This window comes from Myxine glutinosa, chromosome 6 (assembly GCF_964187855.1).
Source record: "Myxine glutinosa chromosome 6, kmMyxGlut1.1, whole genome shotgun sequence".
In the NCBI taxonomy this organism is placed as follows: domain Eukaryota; kingdom Metazoa; phylum Chordata; class Myxini; order Myxiniformes; family Myxinidae; genus Myxine; species Myxine glutinosa.
This window is the reverse complement of record NC_136266.1, coordinates 132,036,963-132,051,226: the sequence shown is the minus strand read 5'-3', so window position 1 is coordinate 132,051,226 and position 14,264 is coordinate 132,036,963. Positions and strand designations below refer to the sequence as shown.

The 14,264-nt window shown below is 37.9% G+C and overlaps 1 protein-coding gene across 1 annotated transcript in view; it reads left to right on the top strand.

Moving 5' to 3' along the window:
• Positions 1 to 8,384, top strand: part of LOC137429452 (uncharacterized) — a 397,376-nt gene extending 388,992 nt beyond the window's left edge. The window contains 1 exon segment of the mRNA XM_078781072.1: positions 7,962 to 8,384. Coding sequence (XP_078637198.1) covers positions 7,962 to 8,077 — 116 coding nt within the window. The 3' untranslated portion in view covers positions 8,078 to 8,384.
• The last annotated feature ends 5,880 nt before the right edge of the window (positions 8,385 to 14,264 follow it).

The window sequence follows — 14,264 nt, the reverse complement described above, 5'->3', positions numbered from 1 at the left end:
TTCTCTATTTCCAGGTAATCCCATATGGCCACGATGTAACTCATGTCCGGACTCTGGGTGGCCATTCTAACACTTTCAGCACTACAAGTGAAACCATGTTCTCCAAATACTGTTTCACTATATTGGAAGTGTGTTTTGGATCATCTATTGTTGGAAAATGAAGCCTCTTCTGATTGAACAATTTCCACGAGGAACTGCATGGTGCTGCAGTATCTGCTTGTACTTCTCTTTTGTTGGTGTCTCATTGATTTTAACAATTTTTCCTGCACCAAAAGCTGAGATACAAACTCAGGCAGTCACAGAGCTTCCCCCGTGTTTAACAATAGGCTGCAAACATTGCGTGTTGTAATGTTCTCCAAGTCTTCGGCGTACGATCTGGTGCCCCTTAAATCCAAAAACTTAAAATTTTGATTCATCGACCAGAGAACCCGATTCCATTGTTCAGTCACCAGATCTTGGTGTTACCTCGAAAATTTAGGTCTTTTCACCTTATTCTGTGGACTCAGTGTTGGTTTCTTTGCTGCAACTTTGCCATGGAGGCCTGCTGTAATTAGTTTTCTGCACACAGTAGTAGATGAGATGGTTAATGTTCAGTGCTGCTCTCATTTCACTTGTCGGCTGCTGTCTTGATTTTCCTTCTATCGCGTAAGCTGAACAACCACAAGTGCTTGTCTTGTCTTCGGGAGGTTCTTCCTGACGTTTTCTTGTCTTTGTACCAAGCAAGTTTCTTTCAGGCATGACAAAGTGTACCTCACAACATTGTAGGAGATCTTCAGCTTTTTTGTTATTTTCTTCATAGTGTGCCCTGCTTCTCAGAGTTTGGATCTTCACACAGTGTTCTGTTAAAAGTTTCTTCCTTGTCGGCATTCTGAACCCACTCATAAACTTTCAAGCAAGGAACAAGCTGATGAAAACGAATTTCACATATTCACTAATTTGCAACTTTTATTTCGGGTACTTGAAATCACATGAAAGTAACTGGCGTTTATTACTTCAATATTTTTTTTATATTTAATGTGCAAAAATCCTCAAACTGTTTCCTGTATTTTTTCTTTGTCGTAAGTGGATATTACGAGCACGTGATAATATATTTTAAAAAATTTAATTTCCTGATTTATTTTATATACTTTAGATAACTGCATCTGTGATTTTGTGATAACTGCACAGATAACTGTGATATTAAATAGGAAATTATTATCTACCTATATTGCACAATTCTAACTTTCCACAATTTTTTATTTGGGAATAGCACCACAAAAGTGGATATAACCCAAACTTAGTAGTGTGTGTGTGTGTGTGTGTGTGTGTGTGTGTGTGTGTGTGTGTGTGTGTGTGTATGTGTGTATATATATGTATATATATATATATATATATATATATATATATGTATGTATGTATATATGTATATATATATGTATATATATATACATATATATATATATATATATATATATATATATATATATATAATAGGACCCGGCTATTCGCAGGCCATTACAAAGTGTCTAGGAACATTCCACTAACAGAACTGTGGAATGTTCCTAGAAAATCTGCCAGTTGCAAAATCGCGATTAGCGGAGCATTGTTTCAATGGAAGAAGGGGGGATAGGTTCCTGAGTCACAAAACTCCATGAATAGAGAGGTCCAAACCGCGAATGTGACGATAATCCGCGATGGTCAATGAAAATCTCTCGAATGTACGTCGCGGCATTGTTTCAAGAGGGATATGTTATAGGCTCCTGGTGGTTCCTGATTCATAGAGGAATTTTTTTTAAGTTTAAAATGTTTTCGACCACAAATGCACATGATTACAGTTTCACAAAAAATGCTTACAAATAAATAAAAAACGACAACACCAGGTTCCATTTCCAATTTACTGAAGGAATGCACTTACAGTTTATTAAAAGTGCTTCCCATACCGTGCCGTGAAAGTAAAAAAAACACAACACCATCATGTACCGTTTACAATTTTTATTTTACAAACACACGCAACTTTCAAATGATGACGATGGTGATGAATTAAAACCCCATTAATTTCTTGAACTTTGAGGGTGATCCAAATGATGGTGCAACAAAATCATGCACTAAGGGAGTGCCAGGAGAGGTAGGGGAAGGTGAGGACGCTGGTGAGAATGCTGGTGAGAATGCTGGTGAGGATGCTGAGAGGAAGGCAGGAGAGGGTGTTGATGGTCTTGAGGTGTTGGGAGCAGGGCTGAATAAATGAGTAATGGGGAGCTGCCTGACAGATTGCCCACCATTTTGATGTGGCTCTTTGAACGTGAGCAGCACATCATTCAAGCCCTCTTGAACTTGAGGTACCTCTCCACAACTGGGTCAGCATCTTGCACCCTGTCCGCAAATGTCAGCATGTCCTGCAGCAATTCACCCAGGAACTGGACTGTGAGGTTCGACCTCGGCACCTCTTCCTCAATGCCTGCCTCCTCCTCCTCCTGGGAAACCTTTGGAATGGCCTCCAACTCATCCTCGGTGAGCGGGTTTATGGAAAGGTTCAGCATCATGGTTTTCAGCATGAAGTCCTTCGTCTGCGTGTTGTTCTCGATCCATATTCTGAAAGTCTTCTCCATCCTTTCCATGTCGACATTCCGGACATGGGTGACTACCTTCGCACTCAAAACAGTGCTCGCTGAAACTCTCTCATGAATTGCCTTCTTCTTCTGTATGTAGCCAATGGTGGATTCGTTGACGCCATAATGCCTGCTCACATAGGCTGCACTCTCTCCTCTTGAAAGCCGGTCGAGGCGCTCCACTTTCTGGCTCGGGCTCATCACTTTCTTCTGCCTCTTGGTAGTTGGTGCATTTCCGGCACTGGTCTTGCGCTTGTGAACCATGATTGAACGATGAGCAGAGCTAGAGTCAAAAACGCAGGTCAAAGCAACGGGATGAGAACAATGATCGAGATCGAGGACACGGTCTGTATATGTAGGAATGCGAGCATTGTGGGTATCTGCCGAAGGTGTGAATACTCTGCCCATTTTTTGTGGGGAATGTTATCAGATGATGCCGTATTGAGCCTATTTGCTAATTTCAATAATAGATTTAATGAAGCATTTGCATTCTATAATTTGTGGGGTTGACATATTTTCGTAGCTGATGGAACATCCCCCGAAGCGTTTTCATTGTGTAAGATCTCTGATGATACTTTACCATAAATTGCAAATTGTAATCGGTTTAATGAAGTATTTGCATTCTATAATTCGCTGGGCTGACTTGTTTTCGTAGCTGGCAGAACATCCCATGAAGCTCTCCATTATAGTCTGGCTAAAATTTGCGGCTGTAAAAGCCATGAAAACGCGAGCACACAGCAGTGAATGTATAAGCAGGTCATGCTCGCGGCTCGTAGATGTTTTATTGCATATGTCCAGCTGCTTTATACATGGCTGGTGAAAGATGGGTTTTATAAATGTGTCAAGGTAATGGCTTGTGAAAAAAATAAATAATTGCGCCCCTGAAAATCCGCGAATTTGCGGAACACGGCCGCGAATAAGAAAAAAAAAAAACGCGATTTCGTGGAGCACGGCTGCAAATAGGAAAAAAAAACACGAATTCACGGAACACTTTTCCACGAATAGGGAAACATTGCACGCAGATTCGGTTGCATTTTATCAACTGTGAACACGCAGATTCCGCGAATAGCGGGGTCCAACTGTATATACAAATAAGGATGTGCCTTTTTTCTTTTTTCTTTAAAAATGCTTCATCCCAACCACCCCAATCTTACATCATATCATATACATACATGTGTATACATGTATGGTGTGTGTGTGTCTTTATATGTGTATATATATATATATATATATTATATATATATATATATATATATATATATATATATATATGTATATATCTAGTATATATACTGTATATATATACTGTATGTATATTGTATATATACTGTATATACAGTCTTAGCCAAAAATATTGGCACCCTTGCACTTTTTTCAAATAACTCACAATTTTCTCTAAAAATAAGTTGAAATTGATAAAAGTATTTGGTCTCCACAATTCTTTATTTCAGTGTTAATATTACACAACCTTTGTTTTTTATCCAGAACTTAATATATCCTTTTAAATCAGAAAATAAAAAGAAATGGCATTGACAAAATTATTGACACCCGAGACTTAATATTTGGTAGCACAGCCTTTGGACAAAATAACAGCAGTCAAGCGCTTCCTCTCGCCATGAATGAGCTTCCTACACCTCTCTACAGGCAGTTTGGCCCACTCTTCTTGTGCAAACTGCTCCAGTTCTCCCAGACTTGAAGGATGCCTTCTCCCAACTGCTGTTTTCAGATCTCCCCACACGTGTTCAATGGGATTTAGATCTGCACTCATAGCTGGCCACTTCAGAACAATCCAGCGTTTTGTCTTGAACCATTCCTGGGTGCTTTTTGAAGTGTGTTTTGGGTCATTGTCCTGCTGCAAGATCCATGACTTTCGAAGGAGATCCAGCTTTCTGATACTGGGTTGAACATTATGCTCCAAAATGCCTTGGTAATCTCCTGATTTCATGATGCCATGCACACATTCAAGGCACCCAGTGCCAGAGGCAGTACAGCATCGCTGAACCTCCTCCATGTTTGACTGTAGGGAAGATGTTCTTTTCTTTGAAGGCTTCATTTTGTTTTCTGTAAACATAGAGATGACGTGCTTTACCAAAAAGCTCTAATTTGGTCTCATCTGTCCACAGGACATTCTCCCAGAAGGATTTTGGCTTGTTTAGGTGTGTTTTGGCAAACTCCAGTTGGGCTTTTTTATTTCTCTCTCTCAGCAGTGGGGTCCTCCTGGGTCTTCTACCATAGAACCCCCTTTCATTGAGTTGGCAACGGATGGTGCGAGTTTGCAACAGATCGTACCTTGTGTCTGAAGGTGAGCTTGAATTTGTTTGGCAGTTGATCGAGGTGCTTTCTCCACCATTCGAACAATCCTTCACTCCAGCTTCTATGAAGTTTTCTCTTGCGGCCACGTCCAGGGAGGTTGGCTACAGTGCCATGGGCCTTAAACTTCCTGAGAACATTGCATACGGTGGACACAGGAACATCAAGGTATCTAGTGATGGACTTGTAGTCTTGAGATTGTCCATGCTTGGCTACAATCTTATGTCTGACCTCCTCAGACAATTTTCTGGTTTTCTTTAATTTCTCCACGCTCATTGCGGTAAACACAGTGACACAAAACAGCAGAATGACTCCTTTTCTCTATTCAAACTGGTTGAATGAGTGATATTTATATTGCAGGCACCTGTAACTCACCACAGGTGAGTTCAATTCCAAAGTAAAGGAGAATCACCTGCTTGAAATCAAATTATTTCTAACAACTTCTAAAATATGCCAATAATATTGTCCGGGCCATTTTAGGATTTCTGTGTGGAATAAGATTTAGTGATTTTTTTCAGCTTTCTTTGTTTTGTTCCACTGCAAACCAAAGAAATACAAATGTGGATACCAAAATAATTTTATTATTTCAACAATTTTTTGGAAGAAATTGAGCATTATTTGAAAAAAGTGCAATGGTGCCAATAATTTTGGCCACAACTGTATACCATACATACACATACATATATACTCACACCAGCTGTACCCTTGTATTAACTTTTATTTTCTTGCTGACATCCTGCATCACACATTTTAATTTAAACACATCATTGCATGGTTATTAATAAAACCATAGTTCTTGAATGAAACTAGCACCCACTTGGACAGTGGTTCTGCAGAGTGGATTGGAATTTGCAGCTTATGCCTCAATATGAGCAAGCGCTAAGATAGGCACACGTGTAGAGACAGCCACTGTGGCATTACCATGGGAATCACCTGTTCGTTTTGTGTTATGGATTGTGGGTATTTTGTCTTCCCTCTAAACAGTTAGTCAGCAGGGGAAAATGGCCGTATTATGGGTAGTGCGTGTGCTGATTTATATTGTTATTCTCCTAGCTTACGGGCATCATGTTGTTTTCATGATGAATTGTGAGGAATACAGAGAAAAAATGGTTAATGTGAAATGGGGTGAATAGGGACAGCAAGGTGAATAGGGACACAAACTGAAAAAAAGTTCGGAAACTTTTTTCGCTGAAAATTGATAACCATACTGATTTGTTGATATTTGGGTTGAAAGTGTTCTCTTGTTTTTTTTTAAAAGCAACTTGTAGTCCCTATTAACCCCATATATGGGTTAAATAGGAATAAATAGGATTTTTATGGCTGTCCCTATTCACCCCGTTTTACGGGTGAATAGGGACAGTCACTAATACAAAAAAATAATAATCAAGAAATAGGGACAGTTTGGAGAAACTTTTTATCCCATATTTTTTTTCATTGGCACCGTGGTTTATATTATGGGTGCATATTATGTGCATCCATCTGAGCGATCAATTTAGCAATAAGTTGGAAACTCAGGATTGTTTCTTGATTTTTTTTTTTTTGTATTAGTGACTGTCCCTATTCACCCGTAAAACGGGGTGAATAGGGACAGCCATAAAAATCCATATATGGGGTTAATAGGGAGTATAAGTTGCTTTATTTTAAAAACAAGAGAACAAGAGAATCTTCTCTTTTATCAGTAACATTGAAATGGATAATCATATTGTCTGTCAAATTTCCTTGCCTGTGTATGTGGCCATTTTGTGGATCAAACAGCTCGTTTGGTTTGTAATGGTGATTAGTTCACTGAGTGGGGTAGTCCGATTAGAGTTGAGCCCCATACGTTCATGGTCTCTATTGAGGTGGTGTCCCTTTTCAACAGGGTGCCATTTTAGTTAGCCAAGGAAATAGTGAGAGCAGAATTGGGTGGAAGTTGATGAATAGAGTTTGTGGTGTGGAGCTTCATCAATGAGGATTGGGGATGCTTGCAGTTTGCTGAGGATTTCCCTTGTTCCTTCTTTAAAGGGGATATTTCAGGCAAGGTAATACTTTCTACTGTGGGGGATCCTTGATGGGGGCCATGATGATTGTTGTGGTAACTTGGAGAATTAGAAGTATGGTCCCTTCGTTATTTTGCTGTGTTGTTGTCATGGTTTTGTTCTCATTACAAGTGATTCCATTGCTGTTCTGTGTCATGGACTCCACAATCCCATCTGGTGTTGCCTCCTGTTTTAATTAGATTGGCCTATAATTGGCAGACTGTTAACCAGGGATATTACACCTGAAGAATGCAGCTGCTGAAAAAGATTGTGTTTGTGTGGGAATTATAGCAACATCATGTCCTTTACTTGTATTGGAGAGCTGTGTCCTTTACATTGTAATTTCTCATTATTACACACAAAGCGACGTCATTTTGCAGGCCACGTTACATCATACCAACTTTTTTTTTAATGATTTATCTTTTTGAACTATTTTTGTCTCTGTAGAGAACTTTGTAGATAATTTAGAAATGGTGATGCATGAATTTTCAAAATATATCACCTTTATCAACAGGTACCTTTATCAATTGACTTAATATTCCTTGCCTTTGCAATCATCTCTTTTTCAGGCGTTCCTTTTCCAGAAGGTGGTTTTCCTTCATTTCCTGAAGGCCTCTCAATGTTGCCTTGATGGATGAGGCTGAGACTTTTATGAATGTTATTTGTTTACTAATTGAAATGTCCATCACATCAAGCTAAGTATAATCAAAATCGTACAAGGTATAATCAAAATCACAGCTGAAATGGAATGTTTCCTTCATTTTACGTTTTGTGGAATACCGTGGATAGCTACTCCACGGCACATTTCTGGAAATTCATAAAAATGTATAAACAATGTGGGGGAAAAACTCTAATCACCTGTGATTGCCATCGTGTTTAAATCAGTGTCTAATATAATCAATTGTAATCCAAATACCTCTTTAGTTTCTTCCTCCTGCTGCAGTTTGGGATTCTGGGAAATTCTCACACGTGCTGTTCACATAGTGCTGTGCTGTTCACATAGTGTCTCACATAGTGCTGTTCAATGCAGACATAATGTCTTCTGCAGGTCGTAAAGTAAAATCCAGAACGGAAGCTCGCCAGCGATTTGGACGCCGTCACAGAAGAAGAAATCAAAGAATGAGAAAAATTGCCTTTCATGAGAAGAAAGAAGGAAGAATCTAGCATAACAGGGTACACATAATGTTGTTGTTTGGTTTCACACCCATTTTTTTTGTATGGTTGCAGGCCATTTTGAAAGTGGACCAACATTTGCGGTTTTTGTTATTGTAATTTTTTTTTGAAGAAGACCATTTACTCCTGTTTTAATTTCACTCTTACCTTAAAAATGTGGCAAATTTAATATTTTTGGGGCATCAACTGAATATAAATTTGGTTACTATGACCATATTACTGTACATTTCTGGTTCCCCAAAAAACAAATACTGATGCTGCACATGTTTGTTTTTGGTGGTAAGGGGGACAAAATATCAAAAAAAAAAACCCCGGTTATTTTTCACCACACCAACTGTACTTTATATGCAGACTTTCTTATGCAGTGACTTTACAAAGTCGTTAATATGCTATTCAAATTTTACACCGAACAAAAGCTCTTCTGGCAAGCTGATTCAAGGTGTCACGTTCTCAGATCACAGATTTGTTCCCATCCCAATTGTTCCTTTTCCCCCATCTAAAGATGCCAAGCATCTGGCGCCAACTAGTAATTTTTCCTGACCATTGGACTTTCTAAGAACATGATTGCCGGAATTAAGGACACCAATAAACACGAATTCATTACAAATATAAATTATATTCCAAAGAAAGTGTTCCTTCATTCACAAGCCAACACGTGGATCTCGCATCTAACAAAATTACGGAGTTAGTCAGAAACCTGCCAAGAAACCACCGTGGCTTCGACAAAGGACACCATCTCGTAAAAAAAATCTTCATTCAGTTGCTTTTCACTCAATAAAATGTGCAGCATATTTTTCATTATGTCAAAAAGGTTGTAAATCTTAAGGTGTTTAAAATGATGGGACTGCACTGTGGAGGTTTCGTTCATCAACACACGTGTCCTTAAGCAATGTGACTTTCTCAGCAATCAAAAGCAATTTTATTTGATTGCAATCTAACAAAGAACAATGAATAAACCTTATGCTGGAAGAGGTATGAATATCTTGATGAACTGAGATAAAGTTTATGTTTTTTGTTTTTAGTGTGAGCACTATTTTTGTTGCTTTGCAATCGTTCTTTTATTTTTCACATTAACAAATCAGTTATTTGAGTTCTAAAAAGCACTCGTAATGTCTGACAAACCTTGAGACCCGGTGGTCAAGAAAGTAAAAACTTTCTTTATAAACTGATGTGCAAGTTCAGTAGTTTTTTTTTTTCTTCTTCTTCATCTCGTAAATAATTGTTTTTGTTTAATTAGGACAGTTCATGTCTTTTTTTTAAACTTAGAAATACTTCTTTTTTTACGTTTTTATTGATAAAGTTATTGCCCTGGAGAATGCTTCATCTTGGGGATGTGTCAATTCGCTAATTAATCATATCCCTGTTCCATTCCTCTACGTCAGGTGGATTTTTGAAATACATATAATTTACAGGCCGATTTGCTTTGTGTCAGAGCTGGGATTTATTGTCCTACATTTATCGACTTTTTGAATTTATGACCTGCTTCACCAGCAAATGAGCTAAATTCTTTTATCCACAGTGAAAGTGCATTTCCTGAATCTCTTGTACAATATTTGGCATCATAATGAATGTTACTTTCATGAACTGTGATGTGACATTGCATCAGTTGTTTGGTTACAGTTAGCGACTAATAAAAAGCAAACTCATTTGCCAGTTGCATACTCCAGTGAACTTACAATTAGCAACAACAAGAGATAAACATATCTTGCATTAAATTTTTCATTGTTGTTTTTACTCTACTATATGGTCCCTTGCCTTTTTTGCCTTTTTTAAAAAGTAGTATTGATTTTCGACGCTCTGGCCTCAGATGTCAGTTCAACTAACAAGTTGAATGAGTTCATGCTGTCCTTGTTTTTACTTTTAGTATGGCTTGATCTAATAAGCTGATGTAACTCAGTTTGCTGTTGCCTCTAACAGGTTCAAATAACTTTCCAATGATCTGTGTTTTGTCACTCATCTGCTTGAAGAGAGCAAAGGTTTTGGGACATAGCGGTGAGGAGTAGGATTGGGTTAGGGTCGTGAAGGAAGTGTCTTGAACTGGTTTGCTTTGCCTTTTTAAAAATTCTTAATCTTGTGCAATTAGTACCGTGTCCTTATAGTTATCAACATTTCATTGGAATTCACCAATTTTTTTTGGTTTTTACTAGCACCTCTCAGTGATGGAACATAACATCTCAGATTTTTCCAAATGTAATGACATCATCCACATCGCAGACCGAGTGAACACCGAATGAGTCGAGATCCTAAAATCTCAAAAGATTAAACGTTCTCTTCTGCTTATGTTTCCACCACTACGATTGTGTTTCTATAATCATAACTGTATCTACTGAGGCTGTAGTTAACAAAATAGCGATTTAAAGGTCGACGAGTTAATTATTGCAGAAACTTTGGCAAGAGGAAAGTTGTCACTGACGCAAAGCATGGTTACCAAAGCACAACATGCAACATATGTAAGACTTCATCATACTAGAGAAGATGAAACAAATTGCAACCTGCATAAAGAATACCTTTAAAAATTGCAGTCAGTCCAACCAAAGGAAGTTTACCAACCTGTTTCCAATGTCCTAAACTGGATAAGCAAGTTTATGGAACTTGGTCCAAAATTATATTAATTGATCACAGTCCATGGTCCACATCTTAAAGTAATTTAACAAAAAAAATTCTGATCTCCATATAATTTCTTAAACATTCAGTCCAATCACATTCAGAATGATATAATTCACTTTGTTTTTTTTTTATTCTGTTTTTTTAAATGTTTTCGTCATTTGGCTCTGTCTCATGACATTTTTCATCTAATGTAGTTAATACCAAAAAAAATCGCTTTTGGACAACGGGCAGTCTATATCATCCAAGATAACCAAAGTCTGTTTACATGAGAAACAATGAAGAGAAAGAAGGGATGTTGAACTGGTTGCCTTTTAGCGGAGTTTTTATTTCTGTTTCCCCATTGGTGTGAAGAAGACTTCTTAGTAAATAAGTTGGCCAAGTCTGATTGTGCTGTGATACAATAGAACTGTTTATGCATTCGTTTATTAGTGCATCTAGCAGGTTTAGCTATTAGTTTGACAATGTCATTGTTATAGCCACAATAATGAACCTTACTTAAATGAAAAATAATTATAAATTCTATCTTTTTTGCATTTTTATTCATGAAATGAGTAATGATTTGTGATTTGTTTTTTTTTCTGATGCTATATTGTGATGCATGGAGGTTTTACATGTTCTTCTAAACTGATTGATTTTTAATGTTGCTAATTAACTTCGGACATTATAGAGGTCCGAATGTCGCCCATTTGAAACCACAACAACTTGAATAGAAAAGGGGTTTATACAGAAAGCCATATATTGTTGTTTGTGTAATCTATTTGTGTGGTGCTACATTGCTTTCACTCCTTTTTTTTTAAGGTTAGGCTTTCATGTGGTTATAAAAAAAAAATTAACGATACATTAATTCACCAAATATGTTGAATTCAAGACTTGGATTTTTTGCTCTGAGAGCTGAAAACTCATTTGTAATCGTGAAAACTTTCATTTTAAACTTCCCACAAAAAGTGAATTTATTTTGGATACTTGGAGTGAAATGACAAGTTCAAATGAAGTTGATTTTCATTTCAGAGTTTCCATTACTTTTATCACTTCGACATTCTTGTCTCACCAGAAGCAATTTCATATTTGACCTGTGTAAGAATTAATAGAGAAATAAACTTTGCCTTTTGTAGATATATGTCCAGAATTATTACTGCTTAGCAGTGTTTATTTTGATTTTCCACATTTATCCAGATGTACAAAAGTGCAACGAAGGAGAACTGAACAAAATCCAAAGTACCTGAAGGGCTGCCATACCCACAAGCAGTTTCAGATGTAAACATGTTTAATGTGGGAGGGAAATAAAAACAATTGCAGGTTTTGCTTGCAAAAAGTTTGCAATGTTCTTATAAACACCTGCTATGAGTTATTGGGGTAAAAGTCTGTGCAAACATTTCATACAAAGTCACATGTGCCCAAAATTGCAATGTTAGTATATTTAATACTGCATGTGGGCACATTGGGATATAGATTCACAAAATATATTGCATTAATGTTTTTTCGGTCAAAAATGAAATATATTGACAATATATGGAATTGGGGTACAACCGCATCTAAAATCACAAGATTTGAATAAAGCTATTGCCTGTGACAATGGATGAAATCAACAGAATGCTATTCGAGGTATTTCAACTGCCCAGGGATGCAAGGCAAAGCTGACATTTAAGGCGTTAACCCGTCATCGGAGCAAATGCTTATTATGGTACCTGTAATATTTATGAGGAGGCCATACAGAATCTGTATATGCAAGATCCTTTTCTGGGAAATCCAAGGAAAATCTGGTACTCCATATTGATCCTAAGTCTAGGCCAACCCTGTATGTCCTGCAAACTACAACTGTCTGTTCACTCTGTGTGGCGTTTGCAAAATTACTTGAGCACTTGCAAATCCATAATTAGGTTTCCTCTACATTCAATGTAGAGGAAGGAATACTGTACCTATTATTAGTCCCCTACCGGTGTACACCGGAGGGGACTATAGGTTTGCACGCCGTCCCTCCGTCTGTCAGTCCGTCAGTCTGTCCGTCCGTCAGTCCGTCACGCAAAGAACAGTTTTCCGGACTTTTTTTCCAAACTCTTAATGCTAATGATTTCAAACTTGGTACATGGTTTCCTCATGATAAGTTACAGATCAAGTTCGAACTTCACGACGTTTCGATCATTTTTTGACAAAGTTATGGCACTTTGAACTTTGGGAATTCTGATAATTCTGATGATCCTTAACTCAGTGGCATTTTAAGTTCTAATTTCCTTTAAAAAAGATTTTCTCTGCAATAATAAGACCGATTGAGATCAAATTTTCATCGTAGGGGGGACTTGGTTTGTAGAATATTTTAATGGTAATTATGACGTCACAGGTCACGTGGTTCGGCCGCCATATTGTTTTTCGTGAAAACACGAAAACCCCTTTTTCTCTGCAACGGCTGAACAGATCGAGGCCAAACTTTGCAGACAGAATCGCATAACCATCACGAACAAAAAAGTCAGCCAGAATGACATCATGCGTCACATGGTTTCAGAGTTATGACGTTTTTAAGCATGAACATTTGAAACTGAGCTCCTCCCTCATTTTTGATCCAATCGAGGGGAAACTTCACAGATCTGTTCAGCATGTCAATCTACTAAAATGACCTTTTGGAATTTGCGATAGGGCACGTGGTTTGGCAGATATCGTTAATTGAACGAAAATATTTTTTTTAAATGGATATATCTTGTTTATTCCAGAGTTCTCCTCAAGCCGCACCGCGCGCCCTCAGACTCGTCTCGTGAACGTCAACAGTGCGACACAGTGCGCGCTTTCCGGAGGGGTGGAGCCAAGCCGAGCAACATATATATATACACATCGATCATTGATCGTGAACTGGAAAATATAATAAATTACTGATATTTAGCGACTCGAAAGGTTATTTATCAACAACTTATTTTCTCGTGCTTCTGCTGACCTGTCTGCAAGGTGTATAAATCGAAGTCCCGAGTGTGAATCACAGGTGAGCCCATCCTGAGGTAATTAGCGATTGGGAACGATTCTGAACCTGTGGGTAAATAACCCTTGGTAATTTCCCCAACAGTTTTCCGGACGACAGACTGCCGGTAGGGTACATGTATTGCAGCGCAATACTCAGAATGCTTGTTATTCCTAGAGTTCTTCTTTTTCTTCTTCTGCCCCTGTTTTTCATGTCCAAAAACTTTACAATCAATGTTCAATGCAACCGTTGGTCCAATTGGCACGAAATTTTCACCAAGTGATTGGCTAGACGTGTATAATTTTCTACTGCTAATTATGACGTCATAGGTCACGTGGCATGTGTGCCATCTTGGAAAAAACTTCAACGTTGCCCCTCTAACGAAACGGCGCAATGGAAAGAAATGGAGTCACGGCTCATTCTAAAGAACTCTACATTGGGACCAAAAATATGTTTATTTAGGATATTAAAAGTGCTAACGTTAAGTGGTTAGAATTCGACAAATAGAACCCTTGATGCCACGAATATGATATTTTTTGTCCTTGACCTAAGTGAAAAAAAATTCAGAATCCAAAAATTTTTGACGTCGTAGATTACATGGTTCGGCCGCCATCTTTTTCCGTGAAAAAC